The sequence below is a fragment of the Fulmarus glacialis genome, unplaced genomic scaffold (assembly GCF_000690835.1).
Source record: "Fulmarus glacialis isolate BGI_N327 unplaced genomic scaffold, ASM69083v1 scaffold2929, whole genome shotgun sequence".
Taxonomy (NCBI): domain Eukaryota; kingdom Metazoa; phylum Chordata; class Aves; order Procellariiformes; family Procellariidae; genus Fulmarus; species Fulmarus glacialis.
The window spans coordinates 1024-13412 of NW_009231289.1; the positions used below are offsets into that span (position 1 = coordinate 1024).

At 39.5% G+C, this 12389-nt stretch overlaps 1 protein-coding gene across 1 annotated transcript in view; it reads right to left on the bottom strand.

Moving 5' to 3' along the window:
• Positions 1-1468: 1468 nt before the first annotated feature.
• The window catches only part of LOC104081667 (SLIT-ROBO Rho GTPase-activating protein 1-like), a gene marked incomplete at both ends in the record, with an annotated part of 12220 nt that continues 1299 nt past the window's right edge, over positions 1469-12389 (bottom strand). Inside the window, 2 exons of the mRNA XM_009584502.1 lie at positions 1469-1531; positions 10033-10195. Coding sequence (XP_009582797.1) covers positions 1469-1531; positions 10033-10195 — 226 coding nt within the window. The remainder of the gene's footprint in view (positions 1532-10032; positions 10196-12389) is intronic.

The following is a 12389-nucleotide window of genomic DNA, read 5'->3' on the forward strand; positions in this document are numbered from 1 at the left end:
GTGGGAAGATATAGCACTAGTGTGAAGAAAAAGAGTGAAAATACCAAAATCCAGTCCTGCAGATTTTCACTGGTGATTCAGCGAAGTATTTCAGCACATGCTTCACTGTTTTCCTACCCTGGGAGCAGGGACACAAATCCTGCGCCTCACCAGGCATTGGAGTTACTCAACTGTTTAATTGAAACAAGACTGTATCTTCAGGGCTTACTCACCACTGAAGCCCCACTTGTGCAATGACTCCTACACTCGCTGATCCCCTGCAGCTGTGTGAATTGTCTGCAGCTATCACTACTTTGCAGAAGCTCATCCCAGCATACCTCACTGACTACAGGCCTGAGCCAACAAGGTTTTGCAGTATCGCACCCTACAAAATCAGTGGTGATTTCAGAAAAAAAAAAGCCCCAAAGAAAAGCCCTCAAAAAAACCAAAAGAAGGTGGTTTAGGTAGGTTTTAGGATCTGTGTCCATAATAACAATTCAAAAGAATCCAGGGCAGTGGGACGGGTCTAATTTTCTTTGGATCTCCTTTTTGCCACCTAAATTGTTCTTGAGTTCAAATGTTCTTCAACCCGTCCACTGATGGGTGTATAATTTTCCCTAGGTCAAAAGAAAAACCAACAAGATGCACAAAAGTAATGTTTGGCTGATCTCTGCCTGAGGAAAGCTGGTCTCTGATATCTTCCTAAACTTCCTTACAACCACTAATTGTTTCTTGATATAAATATTGTGGGGGTTTTTTTATCATCCCCCAAATCTTGAGGATAGGGAAGGGAGAAGTCTAGAGATTGTTATGCAGGGTACTGGAGCATAGATGTTTCAGTTCTTCCAGACAGAAAAGAAAATTTAGATGTACAACTTTCTAAAACAAGAGGTGAATGTCACCAGTTCCTCTTCATTGTACAGCTATGTTTAAAAAAAAAGTAATTCTTGCTTTCTTCTTTCTTAGAACATGTCCCCCCCCAAAATATTTGGGGAAATACACAACCCTTTATTTTTCTCTTCATTATTTACTTATCCCAGTCAGGGAGAGGGGAGGGCACATAAGTAACATTTAGACAGCAAGCACTGGATTTGCAAGCACCTATGATTGCAGATAGTGTAGTCCATGAGACAAACCAAGCAGATGGCAGCATAGACAAAAACAAGGCAGAAAAGGAAGAAGCTTTGCTCTGGCAAGCTCTAAGTAGAAACGTCTCATTAATAATCAACAAAACTTATAATAAACTGGCTTAGCATAGTCTGGGGGGAAAAAGAGTTGAAAAGTAAAGAGTAATCTTGAAAGCATTAGCATATGTATTCTAAACAAGTGAGTAGTCTTTCCAAAAGAGATAGTTTAGACTTGTGTAAAAAGACAAAAATAAGCATCTCCACTGGGGGGTAACTTACCAGATAAAAAGCCACTTAAAGCTTATAGAAGAAGTCTGATATGGAATTTGTATAAGATAAGCTAAGTAAGTAACTGTACTTACTGTGTAAAGCTCGTTAAGTACTTTCATTAAGTCTTCATGAAGCTGAAACGCAATCTCTTTGCTCTGTAATTAAAAAGAAATAATTAGAAAAAGGCATGCAAAAACTGCTGCATACATTTGCTTCTTGATATTCATACTCATTGTTCATCCCAGATAGTGCATGCAATGTTGCTCGCAAAGACACTGTTCTGACAGAATTACAGTGCATTAAAAATAATGATTCAGGGATGCAGAGGTAGACAGATCTGGACAGAAGACTTCCAAAAGGAAACCCAGAAGTAATTTGAGAGATTTTCCCATGAAGCATCAGGATACTAGGTGCCAACAGAAAGGGTGAAGTTCAGGACTAATGTTATAAGCCTTTTTAATGGAACAAACTGTGTACTGTTTTATAACTGTGATTATATATATGAAAACTAAACCATGTGGAATGTGATATTCTAGAGGGACATCCCGCCCAATTTTACATCTAGAGTAGTCTTTGTTTCTCAGCACATGCAACTATCTAAATATTTATGCAAGAAATAATTGTGGCTCCTCTTTGAAACAGATACCCAACTGCATAATATTGCACAGAGTGGGCTGCTGAAACAGCTTTGTTTAGCTTTTCTGGACTGTATCTTTACTTTCATTCTGACCCAGGAAAAAAAGAAATGCTTAGTAGTAGTTATTAACGAAAGCAAGTATGTCAAAATAAGAGCATTTAATTGGAGTGTCATTCAAATATATTCCTTTGTTAGTTGTCCATAGCAGTTCAATCAGATGAAAATTGTGGCAACAGTGCAAGAGTTGAAGGCATTTGTACCATAGCCTTTGGAAAACAGCTACAGAATAGAGCTACGGGACTTGGCAAACAGCCTGGCTACATTTCTTCTGCGATGCTCAGCATTGTAACATCCATGCTGGAAATGTCAGCTTTTTTTCCTGTGAATAAACTGATAATTAGCCCGGCTTCTAAAACTCCAACTTCATGATAGATAATGGCCTTAGCTATGAGAAGTACTTTGTATTTGTATAGAAGCCAAAGGAAAATCCTTAGGGACAACTCATCTCCAAAGCCGCTAACACATACTTGGCCATCACTAAAACACCTGCAGGAATAATGGTTTCTGAATGAGAATTTCCAGTGCAACGCCCACATATGAGGAGGAACCACGCCACACATCCCACCCACTGCGTCTTCCAGGAGGATGAAACAGACACATACAGTAGCTGGAACAGAAAATTTTGAAGTTTTTCTCCTATTCCTACTGTTATACTCCTAACTCTGGGCAGTATTTTAAGGAATCTGCCGTATCACTTATCAGTATTCACTCCAATCCTTATATGCAAGATGATTTTTAACCAACAAGAAGCTAGAAATATAAATTAAAAAACACTTCAGTGAAATTCTTGTATTCCCAAGGGCATTAGCTGTAGTAGCTAAGGCACAGTGAGACAGATGCTCTGAAGCCGAGTTACACAGAACTACTATGAAACTTTCCTTACTGCTCATAGTTTTCAAAGTCTGTTATTTTTCATGAGGTATGCTGTACTACTGAAGTATCTAGAACATAAGGCTTACTACTTCCATTTCTTTGCAAATATCAGATTATTTTCATCTAATACGAAGGACGAAAGTTCATATGCATAACAGTGCACAGAGTGCTTGTAAAGTATTGGAAAAGGATTGCAGATTTGCAAGCTGCTGTAAACCTTTAGCAAAAATTCTGAATTGCTTTCCATTGCTTTACATTGGCACCCTGCCTTTAAAAGTCAGCAGCGCAGCTCTGACACAGCTTACACATCTCCTCAAAGCTCCAAGAAGTGGAGGCCACCTGTTTTCTCTTGCATAGCTGCTTCTATAGTGCTGAATATGAGCAGTCTGTTTTTTAAATTACTTTAGCAGAAAGAAGGACAAAACATACAAATAAGATGGTTGACATTAAGCCTGGAAGATGAAAGCATACCCGTGTGGGAAAAAAACGTAGATGAACTCCAGCTTCAAGTAATTTATCCCTTTCAACTGTTGGTCACTACCATCTCAAAGCTGATGACAACTCAAGCCCTAAATACAGCAACACCGATTCTAAGGCAGCACGCTTTAACCTGGCAGTGCAAAAGTTTGTTTGAGAAGGTGAGACAGAAAACCCCAAACCAATTTTCTCTTTACCCTTTGCAGATTTTGTTGTAAGCAAAGCACACAGCAGTTCATTGAAAGATGCACCTTCCTTTTCTGCTCTTCAGTTACACCTTAATGCAAATAGACACCAGATGAGTTGAGGATTCGGGGAATAATCGCTATTTATTAGGACCCATTTCTTCTCTTTGCTCGTGCAGAGCTTTGTTCAGCACTGAAGCACAAGCGGTCCAAACCTCAGGATTTACTGGCCACCATGCATACATGATCTTTTCCAGGAAACACATTGATCAATGGTAAATTTGAAAGTAAATGGAAGAGATCAAGAATAAAGGAGGAGAATCTTTTTAGGAAAGGACAATAGGCTTTAAAATGGGAAGCAAAAAGAGAGGGAGGTGATCAGCAAAAAGAGTAAAAATTAGGAAGAGACAGCCTAGCAATGCCATGTGATCACAGATGATTCCTCCTTCCACCAGTTCCTCTGGGGACTCCAACCTGCAAAGGGTGCCCGTAGTGATGGATAACATGTCTGTTGCTGCCTCTTTCTGATGAAAGATTTTGTAGGAATTGTCCAATAAAAACCAGGAAATTTGGTTAACCTTAGCAGTATAAAAGGAATTTATTTTCAAGAACCAACACATTTTACATTAGCATTTAAGATCAAGAAATACTGACTCGAGTGGCAAGCAATATGGCTTTTAGTGTGTAATACACAGTGCGTTAGAGCACCAGATAAGAAGTGCATTTATTTTCAGTGGTTAATGGCTCTCCTATTTCTCTTTTATGCTACCTATTCCCTGCAGTAGTTCAGCCTGTTTGAATGGTGTGCTCCTCTAGGAGCCTATCCTCAGGGTAGCCAAACAACAGAATGTAAGATGCAGCACACTTTTTCCTGGAGCTGAGTTGATAGCTCTAATCAGGCCATTAAAACCTGAAAAACAATCACTGAGGTGCTTCTTTATCCCCTATGTCCTAGAGAGATGTATTAGCATCTACTAACCAAAAGAACAAAGAACATAATAAAAATGTTAGACCACATGCAAACTCTTGCTAAAAATATTATATATGTTACTAATTTGGTTCAAAGCATTAAGAGTAGCATATTTTTTTCATCTGATAGTAGGATGGATCACGCCCATGCAACGGACAAGTAAGTGTACCCAAACCAGCCTTTCAGTATGTGCTCAACTTTCAACACATCCGTGGTCCTATTGATGTTATCAAGATTTATATTTATGGATTAATGTCTGAGGAACTTAAAATTTTATTCCACATGAATACCCTTTCATTGAAGTCTGTAAGAATTTTTCCATCCATTTCAGTTAGAGCATAATTGGGCACCCAAACTTTACTCTTTTGATTTTTTTAACTGAAATTTAAGAGTCAGTTCAGTTCTTCCTGGAACTCTTTAGTGTTTCTATTTAGCACACACAATGCTATTCTCAGTTACATCATTTAGGGAAAATATTCTGTGACTATTGCTTTTAAATGAGTCTGCTGCTGGTCCCTGGGGGAAGTGATGTGCAAACCCTTCTTTTAAGGAGCTTTCATGAGCAGCAGTGACACTGACATAACCAACTCACAGTAAAATTTCGTCCCAGATTTGCCAGTCTGTAGCAACAAATAGCTTTGCTATCCTTTTAAACCTTTAGATGTTTAAGAAAATGATGCAAAAAAATCTCTATATACGCCACAATCTTTATAACTTCAAATAGATTTGGCAGGTAGTCATATTGCTCGTTAATAGCCAGATTATGGAACTAAAATATTTATTGTGCTTGGCTTCTCCAGCATCTTTTACTGTAAACACTGGAAGATATGTTCATCTTGGCTCGTTATGGTTTCTGTCCAAAGAAAATACATGTTTATAAATTAAAAATATACAAATCTGCTTAAGGATTTTGTGGGTATGTGTTTATACAGTTGATTATTAATGCTGGAGTAACCAGAATCACTGCATGATATGTTCTGCATAATACTTTTCCCTTCTGCTTGACATTTTTCCTTACTACTTTATTCTTTAATTGTCCCCATGAGGCCATCTACCCCATCTGCCTGAAGAAACATGCAAGCAGGCAAGATTTGAACTCTGCTACTTTATGTTTGTAGTTTTATGTGCAGCATGAAGGCCAGGCATGAACAGCAATCTGTATTGCTTTTATATGCCAGCAACTAAAAAGAAGAAGAGCTTAAGTGCCTATCTGGAAGTATGAGGCCTGACATAATATCATCAGATATATGCCACAAAATCTCTGAATTAGATCCTATCTTTGTCCTGCATTTAGTACAGATGCTGGTTCCTGACCCCTGGAAAAAAGAATGACAAACAGCTCCCAGGAGAACAAAAATAATGAATATCCACGTTAAGTAGGTCAGCCTAGACAGGGAAGCCATGTACAATTAGGTACCTGAATATAATATATCCTGGCCCATCAGAACACGGAAGGTAGAACCAATAGGGATCACTTCAGTAAAGCAATCCAAATGTTTAGACAAATGTATAGATGCACACAAAAGGAAGAACCAAAATGAGGAAGAACAGACAGTGAGACAAAGGCAAGGCACAAAGCTCAAGGGACACAGACATCCCTTATCACTACATTTCATATAGACTTACACTGGATACTGCACATACCTTTTACAGAAGGACTAGAGAAAGGGGTTGCTACAGACTCATGACTTTGTGCTGTATCCCACATAGGAGACATCAGCAGGAGAGGGAACAAAACAATACTCTATTGGTAAACATGGCCAGAAAATGAGGAAATTGTTTGATCTTTTCATTACTACAATTCAAGCTGGAGGCAATCTTAGGATAGCATACAAACAGTATCCCTCTAGAAAATGTTGGGCTTACTTCATGGAAAAGTTTCATTTGAGACCTATGTGCCCACCAGCGAGCTGGAAAAAGCCAGTAAGGGCTACCATTGAGAAGCAGAATGGGCAGCTTCACCCTCTCGGGAGGAAAGAAGGGGAGAAAAAAGAGGGAGCAGAAAGAGCCATGAAGCTCAGAGTGACTTTGCTGTTGTTTCCCCGCATCTTGCTTGTGAGCAATGGGGCAATCCACTCCGAGATATTTTCCCTTTCTGCAACAGGTCGGGGGGTTCAGAGCAGAATGATGGAGATCACAGACTGGGTGTAGTTACTCTCCAGACTTGGAAGTGGAGCTAAAGCCCCTCCAAAGATGCAGAAGCTGCTGCTGCTGCAAGACTGAGGGAGAACTAAAACAAGATGATAATAGTGATGCATGACACTATTAGGTTAATAAACTGGTAGATATATAATTAAATGATCTAATTACTGAATATAGAGAAGCTTGATTAGCTGGTGTTTGGAAATTACTTAGCAAGACGTTAAGTGCTCCTATGTGCAATGCTGCGAGAGCCAATGGAGTAGAGATACGTTAGACAGGTGTATTTCCTGCTCTTGACCATGGACTGCAGTAAGATATTAAGCATGTACTTGTCAGTCTTTATTTTTGAAATCTTCATATTACTACTGTTCTTATTATTTACAGTTATTACTTATAAGAGAGAGAGTACATATTTCACAGGACAGTATGATCATACTCCAGTGTAGAAGTATCTGCAGGATATGGTTTGTCTCTACTTTAATCTGAAATGTGTGAACAGTGAACAAATCCCATACGCTTTCATAGGGATGACACCCATTGAGATTGATTATACTTTTCTCTGACAGAACTTCATTCCAAATCCAGTCTTTTTCAAAAGTAACCTACAGAAAGTGACAGAAATTGGTCAAATATTCTATTTGATATTCCACAAATCTATTTGATGTTCCAACAAATTCCACACCATTTTCTTTACGGAGAATACGGTTTGACGGAGGAGAGTGTTGGATGTCACCTTTCTCATTCTGAGTGCACCTTCTCTTTGCTCCTGTGACCTCTGTCTGCAAGGAGGACTGTAGTACAGGATACGTGTTCTGCACCTAATTTCTTTCTGTTGCCTGGTGGACGTCCATTAAGCATTTCTGAGACAGTCTGTGATGAGCCTTAAGTTAGACTGCACATTCACATCTGACAGAAATTAGCAGAAATTAGCACAGAATCATTGAATGGTTTGGGTTGGAAGGGACCTTTAAAGACCATTACGGTTGAAGCTGCCCATTTGGAACAAACATAGGTGTAGACAGCTTACGTTCTTCATCAATAAAGCAAGACAATTTGCTAACAGCTTCACGTCCTGCATAGGTCTTGGTTTTCTCTCTGTTCAATGCTGTTCACCTCATTTTATAACTCCCTTCCCTTTTCACAGAAGAGAAACTCAAGCTTCATCATCATTCAAGGTATAATCAGTTCTGCAGCTGGGAACTAACAGCAAATAAACCACCAGTACTCTGCAGCAAGCACCACAGCAAGAACTGTGCACACTGGGACTCAGTGGAAATACCAACCTTCTCCAACAAGCATTGATTCCTGAAAACTGAAATCCTAAAAATAAGAGCTCAAAATTAATACTGGTGAACAACCACTGCCACATTCAGGCCACGTGCTCATGAAGCTCTCTTACACCATGCTGAGTGCCGCTTGTCTTCCTGCCACCCTTCCCCTCACATTACTGGCCTGGCTCAGACCCCTTCACACAGCCTTTGGTGACCTCACTCTGCCCGTGCTCCACCTCAGCTAACAGCTGTTTCATGTGACATTATCACGCTGAGTGTCAGCTGGCAAACCCTGCTGAAAGGTAGGGTAGGGCTGCTGAGGATCTGGGCTCCACTAATGTGAGCTCCAGGTTATGCACAGCAGGACTCCCTCAATTTCCTTTCTCTTCTTTCCTCTGTGGAAGATCCAAGTTAGGAATGAAAAAGCAAGAGCAGCTGCTTGCTCTTCTTCAAGAAGCCATGTTAGAAAGAGAAAATTTGAGATGTTGCACGTTCCTGGAAAGAGACGAGTCTGTCAGGAAGATATGACAATATGCCTCCTGTTAAGGGACTGAAAACGTCCATGTATTTTCCTCCTTCCGAGAGGTAAGCTGCAGCAATCTCTATTAATAAGTTATTTCCACTTCTCCGTGGAAAACTTTATCTAGATATTTTTGTACAGTCCCTCTGGAGAGAAGGGAAGGAAAAGCAAGATTTCCAGTGCTAAAGAACTGAAATATGCTGAAAGCAAACAGGCTAGTCTAATAACGCACACCTAGTGAAGAAGAGATTTCTGAGATATGACATAAACAACTGAAAAACTATTCCAGATTCAATACTGAAAAATTTCTACTGGTCCAAGCAAGTCTGAGATACCTCCACATAGACAGTACTGCAGCACGCTCAAATTGCTTTTCCCATTATCTTTTCAACTTCTGTAATAATATTCAATATTAGTAAGTTTAGTGGTTTGTGAACTACAGTTTTATGCATCAGACATGTTACATGAACAGACCATTACTGATTGAGAAACTACAAATTTCAACTCTATTACTGTTACAGGTTTTAATGCACACCAATAAATTTGATTCATGTTTTTACTTTTTTTCCTCCACGTACAACCTATGCGCTCCCTAAATTATTCTTCTCCCCATCCCATTGCTATCTATCTAGGATTGTGGTCAGGTATATGTGAAATCAGTTCCCTATTTTGAAAACATTAATCTGGTACCCTTGCCATCATTTAGTCACACACTTTACATTCTTTAACCTTTATTCTTTTTTAAGTCTTTTTTTGTATGACGCTTGCCTACCAGCATCCCACTGTGACTGACGGATGTGCATTTATAATCTATTTTTATTTCAGAACATTATAACAACAATGACTGCAAACACGTTACGTAGATCTCAAACTAAGGCTGCCTAGAGTGCTTGCTTAGCACAAGAGGGATTTACACATTGTATGTGTATGAAAATACATAATGGGCACGTACAAAGACAAACATGTACAGAGACAATTCTTAAATGATCTAATAGAAGTAGTTATGTTATCAAAAATGTATGTTCATATTTAATATTGGGAAGGAAACACTTTTAGGAAAATCGCAGCATACACTACCATCTTTATGCCAAGGCGCTACAAGGCACACCCTTACTTTGGCTTGAATCCGTTTCTCTCATGACAGTTACAATTAAATACTGTTTTTACAAATAATTCATTAATACAGCATTACTGTATTATTTTGGGAGTCCTAAGCGAAAGCTGTTTCCTTTCTGCATGGGTAGACAAGTGTGCTTTTGAAAGAAGAACAGGCTTTTTTCCCTGCCTTTTGGATATTTGCGATTCAGCTCTTAAGGTCACCAGTATATACAGCGGGTTCGCAGGCATTTCAGCACTAAGGATTTGCTCTGCGAGAACAGTCATAAAGAATTTATACGTGTGCTAAAACAGATTTTATGCTACGTGTGCTCAATCTTCTCCTCAAATGCTACCTATTAGGACACTTTTGCCTCCCTCATGCATCTTACAAGCCCAGCTGGAGGACTGCAGAAGAGGCATTACCTTCTTGAACATTCTGGTGGAGTCTTCGCTTATCTGCATGAACCGCATGATCACGTTGTTCAGGTAGATATCGCTCAATGTTGCATGGTCTTTGCTTTCTCTTCTCACTTGGTTCAGGAGTAAGTACCAGCAATTCACTGGCGACAAGAGGTTCTGGTCTTTCCTAAGGAGGAGATACACACATTATGTATATATACATATTATGTATAGAAATGAAAAAGTTACATTATTAACACAAACATCTCCCTGGCATTTACAGTCATAACTTGTTATGTAAAAATGGCTGCTTCTGAACAGTCAGTCAATCTGTTCTTGGAATAACTTGGGTTAGGCAAGCTTCAGATCACTCTTTTAAGATAACTCTACAAATTGGGATTCTACAAATCCCATGAGGCATGGATACAAAAATATAGAAAAAGCGTAAGAATTCAGAACACTGCAAGCCACCTGAGAGTATAAAGAAAATCTTGCCACAAAGCTTACAGTTGCTTACAGATGGAGTACATGTAAATATTCAAAATCAATAAAGGTCACTGCTGAAAGAGTAACAGTAATTAATTTTTGACATTAAAAATAAACAAGCACTGCAAGCGCATCCCAAATCCTTCATGAGCAAAATTGCAGGTGTAGCTGTTTCACTGCAATGGATTTGTGTAACTGCTATAAAAGTAGAAGGAAATGTCACAAGCATACATATTCTGTGATCAGCATTCATAAATTCACAGCACTCCTAAATACACTGCTACTGCCAGTCCCAGATGGTTCAATTACAAGACAAACAGCAGGACTGGACTTTTTCCGCAGTGGTCCAGTTCTGAATTTCCTTGACAGACTTTTTGCATTGTAGGCCCACTCCGAGTTTTTAATATTACAAAAAGTGAAATCACAGATGACTTCTCATTTCTTTTACACAAAGCAAAATAAAAATACATGTAGTTCAACAACTGTTTCACAGACAACAAAAACCTATTTATAAAATGCCCCTTATGATTTTGTTGGAATTTTAATTTCAAATTTGCCTTGCAACTTAGTGCTCTAGAAACTTGCTGCTCTTTTTTTTTTCTCTTGTGCAGGGATTCTCCTATAGTCAAAAGGATCAAGCACGTTCTAATAATTGTTCTAATAATTAACTATTCTCACTATTAGAAACATGCCCTTTAATTCCTCATCTAATTGTCTATCTTTAGCTTTCACTCCCAGAATCAAAGCAACAACGAATGACTAACAGACAAAAGCCTTTTCTTAATCATCAGTGCTTTGCTTTGCTATGAATCAGAAGTGAGTTAAGGAAACTTCCCCATTTTGTTCGAGATGGACATCTTAACAGTGTTACTCCCAGCAAGGAGCTTCAGGGTTTTATCAGCCAGGTCAGCCAACACGAGCACCCCTGAAGGGCCACGCTGATATTACTTGGTCCTCACTGCTTCTGCATGTCCCAAAGCCAATCCTACAGACCTTCCTACTGTTCTGGGGGGAATGGTGGGAACAGCATGGAGGACCACCACTTAAAGTGACTTTTGCTGCAACCTCTTCACAAAGCAATCAGGGAATTGCAGAACAACACCAAAGGCAGGACTCCAGCCATGACTCCCGTGCATATCTGTCAGTCTGGATTTAACACATATTTAAGAATGAGGAAAGATGTTTGTATGCACAAGGCAAAAAGATTTTGCCACTACCTGAATAGAAGCCAGGGCTCCCTCTGAAGTGGTAACATATGCACACGTTGGTTATTTCAGGGAATCATTGAGCCACTTAACTGAATTTTAAGAAATATATGTTATTGCTCTTGAACTGTGCAAGCTGTATTTGGATTAACCTTTCAGATGTGTTTGGAAAAGACTTTTCTCCTGAAACAAAAGCTCTGTCTGTGTATCTCTAGCACAGCACTGACTGGACAGTGGAAAAAGGTACTTACTCTTCAGTTTTACAAACACAAATCATAGAATCATAGAATCATTGAATCATTTAGGTTGGAAAAGACCTTTAAGATCATCAAGTCCAACTGTTAACCTAGCACTGCCAAGTCCACCACGACCCTAAGCACCACATCTACGCGTTTTTTAAATACCCACAGGGATGGTGACTCCACCACTTCCCTGGGCAGCCTGTTCCAACACTTGATAAACCCTTTCGGTGAAGAAATTTTTCCTAATATCCAATCTAAACCTCTCCTGGCGCAACTTGAGGCCATTTCCTCTCGTCCTATCGTTACTTGGGAGAAGAGACCAACCCCCACCTCACCACAACCTCCTTTCAGGTAGTTGTAGAGCGCGATGAAGTCTCCCCTCAGCCTCCTCTTCTCCAGGCTAAACAGTCCCAGTTCCCTCAGCCGCTCCTCATAAGACTTGTGCTCC